Consider the following 9,502-nt stretch of genomic DNA (forward strand, 5'->3'; position numbering starts at 1 on the left):
AAAAACGAAGTGATCATGTATTGTTGAGAATGGAAGCGTTGCTACAGTAAACTAAAGGGTATTGTCCTTAATCATTTGTAAACTAGCTTTTGTAACAGTAAAATGCTGGTGCATATGTAGTTATAATTACCTTTAATTTACGTATGTTACAACGAATTATATTTTATACGGACATCCATAGCTGTAGAGTAGTGGATGTAAACTCGCAAAATTAATATATCAACTGAATAAAGTAATAATACGTCCTAAGATATTTAAAATTTATTGATCTTCTAATCTTAACTATTCTTTATCTAAGATATTAAGCATTAAATCATTACTACAAACCATCCATTGCCGCTTCGCGTTTCTTTAATTCTTGAAGTTTGATATTTTGTTCACCTAATTATATTTAGATGCATTATCGTTATGCAAGTTTTTACTTAAAAGGATGCATAGGAAAGTGATAGGATTTACCAGAATTACAAAGTTTCTAACCTTGAGATTCTTCCAATTCGCCATCTAATTGTTGTATTTGTGCAGTAGTATTTTCTATACTGTTTTCGATTTCTGTAAGCCTGTACCCAGAAGTAAAATTATTTTCGAAAGTTACTTAATGACTAAAAGTACTCTATGAATCCTTTTGGCTTGCAACTGTTAGTAATTACAAATGCTACCGCTGATGCATCAGCAAAGTGGAAGAAAATGTTATTAATGCAATATTACTTTACCGAAACATACAGTTGACATGATAACTAGAAGTTGCGGCGTGTGAGTACTATGCGTTATATGTGATCAATTATACAGCATTTTGTTATACAATTTACAAATTAATAAAGGATAATATAATTTATAAACCAGCAGAAATATTGCTGATGACATGTTATGATATGGAAGAAGCCGTAACGACACAATTGCGTGAGGTAGTAGATATAAAACTTAAGACGTCACACTTATACAAATAGATCAGACTGAGTATGAGTATAAATTGTCACACAGATTGTATTTTTTATGCTTTAATAATGAGAATTAACAAGTAAAGAGGGAAGCGATTAAACTATAGAATTACTTTTTTTCCATTCTTGCCGATTCTTGACTATTCTCTTTAACCTAAAATGTAAAATTAAGTTTTATGTAATGTAAGATAAATAAATAATCAATTGCAATAATCTATGAGTAGTATACCTAAAAGTATTTAACAGCAAGATTTGTATTTTATAATTATCTACTAGAATCCTGTATCAATAAATCGACAATACTTACATAGATATTTGCATATTATACAAACGATAGCGGTCAAAAGACTTAACTACGGGTACCTGTTTCAGTAGGCGCTCGCGTTCTTCCATTGGAGTTCCCTTAGATTCATTGTGCATTTCATCCTGTAAACTTTGACGTTTATCTTCCAACTCACGGAGTTGTTGGTGTAAATTAACTGTTAGGTAAACATAATAACAACGCAAAAATAAATTAATATCTGATAATGCTCCTTAGAGTTATACTGGAACTTACACCTGTGACTAAATAATGAAATACGATATCGCTACCTGCTTCTTGCTTAATTGGCGAAGAGCTTAGTTCCTTGATAAATGATAAGAAAAATAGTGAATAAATAATCAAACAAATACACAAGCACTAAACTGCAATAATTTTCAAATATGTGAAGCTAAACTGAAATGTTATGTATCTGAACAAATAAAACCTCTTCCATATTTTGAATTTTCATATGTAACATATCAGATTCAGATTGTTGCGATTCTAAGCGCTTAAATATGAAACAATTATTAATTAGATTTTTTTTCTTCGTATACAATATTCATTCTTGTTACAGAATCATATAAAATTCCGTACTTGCTGAAGTTCAGCGTTTAGATTCTTCAACTTCACATACTTTGCTTTTTGAGTGTTATCCTAAAATGATCAATCAAAAATTATAAATTATCCACTTGATACATATGACAAAGCAAATAGGACCATGGGTATGATTGTATAAAAATCTTTTATACCATGTCAGCGACAAGATTGTCAGCTAAACGTCGTTCTTGCTCAATATCCGTCTCGAGACCTCGAATCTGCTCCTCAATTCTATTAAGTAATGGCAGGAATATTTGTAAAAATTTTTACTGTCTTTAGTTACTGAGCAAAGAAGCAAGCGAAGGTAGATTACATAAATTGCTAGCTAAAAGTACTACTTTGATCTCGTGGTAAAGATTTCGTCAATTTTTCTAGCTTCTCTGTTGTTTTTTACTTGTACCTGATCGGTTTACAAAATTTATGAAATTATCATTAATCAATAACAGAATTTGTCATCGTTAGTTAAATAAATGAAATAACGTTGGCATACTGATCTTGTATTTTCTATTATAACTTCCATTCCGGTATCAGTGGTGACTTTATCAAGTAGCTAAGGTCATTTGAAAAAGACAATAAATATATTCAGCGTATTAAATTCTTAAATGGGTCAGATTTTTCCTGTAATTAAAATTTGCTATGATTTACAGTATTGTAGTCTCCTAAATTTCCTTGAAGTTCCTTAATTTCATTCGCCAATTGCTCAGCTCTAATAAAGAAGCGCATTAATTTCATAAGTTTTAGCTCTTTTATAAGATATAATTGGCGATCGTCGTCGTATACATACTTCTTTTCGTATGTGATATACGTCGAGCTATCTTGATTCATTTGGTCGATTTCTCTGGATAGCTTGATATTTTCGGTATTCAATTCTGCAATTTTTGCTCTGTAATCATGGTGAATTTGAACATATTCTCAATGTATAATTTTCAATACGATGTAATGATAATTAACATTTAGATTATAATCTTACCTCAATACGCCTAAGTAATAGGTTTTGTCTTGTACTTGCCTCTGCGGACCTAGAAAGAACCAGTAAAAATTATCAACTAAAAACTGATATCATAAAACAAGTACAATTTAGGATAAGCTATAACAAGGCTAAGCAGTTCATACGATAGTATGACAGTATAAATTAATTATGTGAACATACACGCACCTTTTGACGCAGTTTTCATTCCGGATAATCCATGTTGTGTCATAGGGCGATCATGTACCGTAATCTGTGAGGATAAAACTGTTGGCCACGTTAAAAAATTAGTCGCAATACGTATTCAAGATGTAATGTTAGTGACATACTGTATAATAGAGCTTTTTCAAGAGTAATGAGACTATTATTGAATTATTACCTCCTCCTCCTAATCCACCTGCTCTAGATCCAGGTCTGACAGATGCAGTCCCTCCATTCTGCTAGTTTAATGCAGTTATATTCCAGAATTACTAATTAAATTATTTGTTCATCCGTAATCAATCTAGTTATATAATATAACCATATCATTTAATTGTTTACCGCTCCTAGAATAAGAATAAGTGAAAGTTCATTAAGATAATGTACAGCATGATGAAATTTAATCATACAAGAAGTAGATACTAAAACTTTTCTTCAATTTTTATCAGAAAATATAATAAAAGCACAAATATCGTGAAATTTACCTGTCTGAAGACGTCGGGCGCTCGCTATGAACATGAAATTATAAAAAATTTTAAGTCACATTAGTATTGAGTTTACTAAAATATATTTAAAATCTAGCACTCTGCAGCTTAAAATCTATCTATAGTGATAAACACTAAGATTTACGATCAGAAATAATGTTATCCTAAAGTGACAAGGTAAATTGCTATTCTTATCTGAAAAGGACTGGTGATTGTTAGTACAAATAGAAACTGACAATATAAGATAATGATTAGCTAGTCCTAGCTAATACGAAACAGATTTTGAGATTCATTAGTATGACATACCACTGCCAACTCTGTCCGATCGGCTACTAGGCCGGTTAGATTGCGACGGATGAAGCGTATTTTTTGACATTCTAAGTAATGTAGATGTTAAAGTAAAAGTTACTTTTTGATTGCAATTACGAGAATCAAAGATGATTTAGCTAAACAGATGGGTGATGACCAAAAGTTTAGTATTTCAGATATCGTTACAAATTCAGGGTACGATTATAATTCAAATACGTTGAACTTCACTATTTTAAACGTAAGTAGACTAGTACCATCATTGCAGATACGTTATTTACTGCATGGAGATGTTGCTTGTATCAAAATATTTAAATGACTGCTTACCATAGTACGATTTATTGATAAATTCGTTATTAGATATGATCTTACAGTATTAATGGGAAGTATCCTCAGTTAAAGTGTGAAAAAATTACTTACTGATCGGCAAAATTGATGGTTTTATTACAAGAAGTCTCCTAAGTATGTTCTCGTTTACGTTTTCTAAAATTCGGGTATCGAATCTCTGTAACTTAATTTTTGATAAATCATATTTAGAGTTATGCTATCACATAATATAATTACAACGATTATATTCTTTCCATTTACTATGCTAAACTTCGGAAAACAGATCATGAAAATGAATATCACTAAATTATCCATTCTTAATGCAAGTAGATCAAGATTGGAGGTTAAATCTCTACTGATAGTATTTCAAGAAGTGCTAGAATTTCATTTAACGGCTGAACTCTTCTGAAGCGCTACACGGATATGAATACTGGTTACGTACAAGGGCATGAAATAGACATTATAAAAGTATCGAGTCAAAAAATTTCAGAATACCTCGGTAAGATGGCGAATATTTTAAAAGAATCGATAAGATACGTGGTGAAGTTCGTATGAAGTTCTTGTATCCATAACAACAAGATTTACTGCCAGCAACCGTACGAGTATACTGTACAGTGTACAGTTGTACACTACAGTACTGTATACTGTACTGTACCATGGGACTACTGTATACTGTACAGTACATGTAGATGAATGTCATACTGTATTGTACGGTACTGTACAGTACAGTATTTACCGAACTTCGTATGAACAGACATACAGTACTGTACTGTACAGTGTACAGTACACTAAATGTACAGAACAGTACTGTACTGTACAGTACTACTGAATTGCCCATTTAGTGGAGATTCTGTACCGTACAGTGTACTGTACAGTACAGTACGAATGTTACTGTACCATTCTACAGTACAGTACATTTCATTTTTAACTTGACCTTTCAGAATTAAAGTACAAAACCCTAGTCTGAACATCAATTTAAAACCAACAAATACAGCGCTGTAACTCAATTGTACTGTGCTGTATAGTAGACCATCAAATATCAAAACTATCTCCATCTTTGCTTACCCTCCTTCGTGTGATAGATATTTCGACTATTTTATACAACGATAATTAATACTTTAAAATATTGTCGATTATACAGTACATGTCGGTTAGGTAAGCTACATTTATTTAACTTAATTAAAAGTACTGTAGGTATCTAACTTTCTGATCTTGAAAGTGGATTTCTCCGTTTCCAGGATGTCTACTATTGCTGCTAGCAGAAAGCTGCTTTCATTCATAAGGTTATCCTCTAGTCGGCTGCGTCTTCTAAGCAGTGGTAAGTAGGGCTTCATAACAAAAATCTTATATTAAAACGATCCTCTGAGGTTGTTTTTAAAATTCGGTAGTACAGTACTGTCACATCTCGTATGCCTGTATCCTTATACCTCGTATATCTATATTTCATTTTCTATCATCGCCTTGGCAAATCTGACATGCCTCGATTTTGACGAGTGCATCTATAATTACACGGAAGACAGTTGAATAATTAACTATATTATTAACGGTTGAATGAAGAAAATATTAAATATAACGCCAATGGTATTGATTGATGCAGTTCTGTGCGTTAACTTCAAGAAATACTTACAGTTGTACTGTTACAGTACGTATGTTGAAGTAATTTAAAATTGACTGGGTCCAGTTAATGATTTTCTTTCGAAATTTTCGAGTCCACTTGACATAGCAACTTCGGTATTTTAACATTCATATGATTACACAGCCATATGCTGGATACTAAATGAAACGTTGACTCTTCAGTTTGAGTCTCTGTATATATAGCGGTTGCCATGATATCGCTAGAATTTAAAGCATGCTTCTCCAACTAAATCTTCTAAGATTTGAGAGAGATTTTTTGTAGTTTGATGTACGTACTTTATGATGCATAGTGAGTATTATGCATACATGTGACAGTACGCTAACTGTAAATAGATTCACGAATGCAGTTACTTTAAAATTACATGGGTATGACCGCAAATTTCGAGCAGTAGTTGATGTTATGTTTTGAATGAAAGTACTCGATTAAACATCGACTATTATTGTGAAGAAGTTCATGTATTAACATTTCCTGTACTGTACAATGTGAATCTGTATAGCGTATACTGTATTTTGACTTCATTAATATCACTACTTTTGCAAATACTTGTTGATCTTAATAAACGCGCAGCATTATTCAAGGAGTAAACTACTGTATACGTTTTCGTAATGAATCAATCCTACAGATACAAGATTTATTATGGCTATGGATTCTTGTGTATCAGTATTTATTAATTTATGTAGATGATAAGTCATCCTAAAGGCTGTAACTGTTGTGGGGAATAATTCCAGTAACGTGCTATAATTATAGGTCCGAGTTTCGATTATAAGGATGCGTTGAGCTTGGAAGGACAACTGCATGAGGATGAAATTTTAATGAGGTATTTTGCAATGTGTTCCGGATAATAAGTTATCATGCTATTCGCTATTAATTTTACAATGCACTATTGTTGAGGAAATAAATTTTTCTTAAATCAGACACTAAAGTGTTAACGTCATGACTTAGTAAATTGGCAAGTCTTCTACTTAAATTATAAATGAGTCTCGTTAATTTTTTTGTAACAAACTTGGCTACGGTTCGAATTACCATAATAGATTGAAAGCTCTTCTAGTCATATACTTATGTACGTTATTACGACAGAGATCAAGTGAGAGCGTATTGCCAGGACAAATTAATGCCCCGAATTGTGATGTCTAATCGCAACGAAGGTATTTGCATTTCGGTTGGGCACATTTATTTTTTGTGATTGATGTGTTAACCTTAATATTTTAATCTTCAATAATTTTTGTGAATGTACTATCTTTTGCGTAACTTATTAGAGTACCATCCGGAGATCCTCCAAGAAATGGGAGATTTAGGCATTCTTGGTTGCACTATTAGTGGTAATATAAATTATATATTGTAGAGATGGAAGAAAATGCTTAGACGTGTACCAAAGGGTAAACCGTAATTTTAGTATGTTTTTGATGTAGGATACGGATGCGCTGGTGCTTCATCCGTAGCTTATGGACTTATAACGAGAGAGATAGAACGGTAAGTAAACAATGCATACCTCGATGTTTATCAATTGCACACAATGCTTTGAAAGGATCTTAATCCTTGGCCGTTATGATATGGAATTAGCGTTGATAGCAGCTATAGATCAACCATGAGTGTACAGTCTTCATTGGTAATGCATCCTATCAATGCATTTGGTACCACAGAACAAAAGGAGAAGTATCTACCAAAATTAGGTATGCTATCGTAGGAGTACAGATTGTATTATTTTAGATATATTGAGCATGTAATATTTCGCCGATGAGATCTTAGTAACATACAGATGTATATATATATATATATTACATATCAAACTTGTTATTATCGCCCCTTGAAATATTTAATTTTGACGGTTATGTTAGCAACTGGTCAAATGATAGGATGCTTTGGACTCACTGAACCTAATCATGGGAGCGATCCTGGTAGCATGGAGACCAGAGCTACGTTTAATACCGATAAGAAATGCTATGTACTAAATGGAACGAAATCCTGGTATTCTACTGAATCATAAAGAGTTTTAGGCTAACGCCTTTAAGAATTTCCATCTATTATATCTTTATTAGGATCACCAATTCTCCTGTAGCCGATTTATTTATTATATGGGCTAAACTTGAAGGAAAAATAAGAGGATTTATCTTAGAGAAAGTAAGAAGTTTTACTACATTCGTAATTCGGAATAGAATGTATTGAAATCATTTTAATTTCAGTTGTAATCTCGTAGGGAATGACTGGCTTATCGGCACCTTACATTAAGGGAAAATTTTCATTACGTGCATCTCCTACAGGACAAATCGTTATGGAAAATGTTGAAGTACCTGAAAACAACATCCTTCCACATGTCGAAGGACTAAAAGTTAGAAATGATTAATAGCAGCTGTATCTTTTTAGAGGCATTTAGAAATACTTACTCAGTATGATGCACAAAATTTTAGGGGCCATTTAGCTGCCTAAATAACGCTCGCTACGGAATTGCATGGGGAGCTCTGGGAGCAGCCGAATTCTGTCTTGACTTTGTACGCCAATATACTATAGACAGGTAAAGTTCCGCTTAATATAAAATGGTGTGTAAAACAGTGGATAACGATACAAACTATTTTGAGTCATTGACAAAGCTTATTACTACCTTTTACGTCCTTCGTAGTATGTATTGTTTATCAATTAAATTAGCATCTTACTTCACGATTAGAAAACAGTTTGGACGTGCTCTTGCCAGTAATCAAATCATGCAACTAAAAATGGCAAATATGCTTACTGAGGCAAGAACCTCTACTTTATATTGACATTCCTGAGTTTACTGGCAAAGTAGAACTTGTTCACTTTTTTAATTTCCAGATATCTCTTGGATTGCAAGGCTGCTTGCAAGTAGGCAGACTAAAAGATAAAAATTTGTAAGGCCAATTGTTAGCTTTAGCGTGATGCTGCATTTGATCAAATACATTATCTTGAATGCATGTCGAATATTTTACAATCATCTATAGCGCTACACCGGAAATGGTATCAATGATAAAACGTAATTCATGTGGAAAGGCACTAGAAATAGCAAGAACAGCAAGAGATATGCTGGGAGGTATGAAATAATGTCAACAATTATAATAGAAAAGGTTTCAGTTGTAACGTTCTGCTTGCCTATTAAAGGTAATGGGATTTGTGATGAATATCACGTAATTCGACATTCAATGAATTTAGAAGCCGTTAATACTTACGAAGGTTGGTGTATAGATTAAGCCAGGCTTAAGGATTGCCTCTATTTGTATCAATAATGGAATTCTATTGAAACATATGGGTATTAAAAATTATAATTATTACGATCACTTTCTGCAGGTACTCATGATATACATGCCTTAATCCTTGGTCGCGCAATTACTGGACTTCAATCATTCACGAGCAATTAATCATACGTTAAACACTCTATAAGCAACATGCTTTATCTCTGCTGTGTAATAAATATGGGTTCTGGTTCGTTTTAAAAGCAACTTGAGGAACACATTTTGGATACGGTCATTATAATTGTGAATGGCATAGTATGACATTTACTATTATTTAGTAGATATAGAAGATGCTTCGACTTTTAACGCAACATAAGTAATCTCAAGCAAACTTAAATACGCATTCCAAATAAAGTTTATATGTAACGTCTACTAATGCTTGTGACTGGCTTTGATTACTGACAGGGTACTTCATGTCATGTTAAATTTTTCTACGCGTTTCGATATTCTGTGAAGCTCACGCTTTACAGCAAAGCCATATAGTTATACATGATAGTGCTTATTTTGAAGA

The 9,502-nt window shown here is 32.7% G+C and overlaps 1 protein-coding gene across 1 annotated transcript; it reads left to right on the top strand.

Moving 5' to 3' along the window:
- Positions 1-6,863: 6,863 nt before the first annotated feature.
- TRIADDRAFT_63329 (expressed hypothetical protein) lies at positions 6,864-9,117 on the top strand (the record flags this gene model as incomplete). Its single annotated transcript, XM_002113876.1, has 13 exons — positions 6,864-6,897; positions 7,009-7,071; positions 7,162-7,222; positions 7,313-7,422; positions 7,588-7,717; positions 7,789-7,870; positions 7,947-8,078; positions 8,158-8,261; positions 8,412-8,481; positions 8,558-8,613; positions 8,704-8,792; positions 8,861-8,932; positions 9,047-9,117. The coding sequence occupies 13 exons, from the start codon at positions 6,864-6,866 to the stop codon at positions 9,115-9,117; spliced, it is 1,074 nt and encodes a 357-aa protein (XP_002113912.1).
- Positions 9,118-9,502: the final 385 nt, after the last annotated feature.

Source organism: Trichoplax adhaerens, genomic scaffold, assembly GCF_000150275.1.
Source record: "Trichoplax adhaerens TRIADscaffold_7 genomic scaffold, whole genome shotgun sequence".
In the NCBI taxonomy this organism is placed as follows: Eukaryota; Metazoa; Placozoa; class Uniplacotomia; order Trichoplacea; family Trichoplacidae; genus Trichoplax; species Trichoplax adhaerens.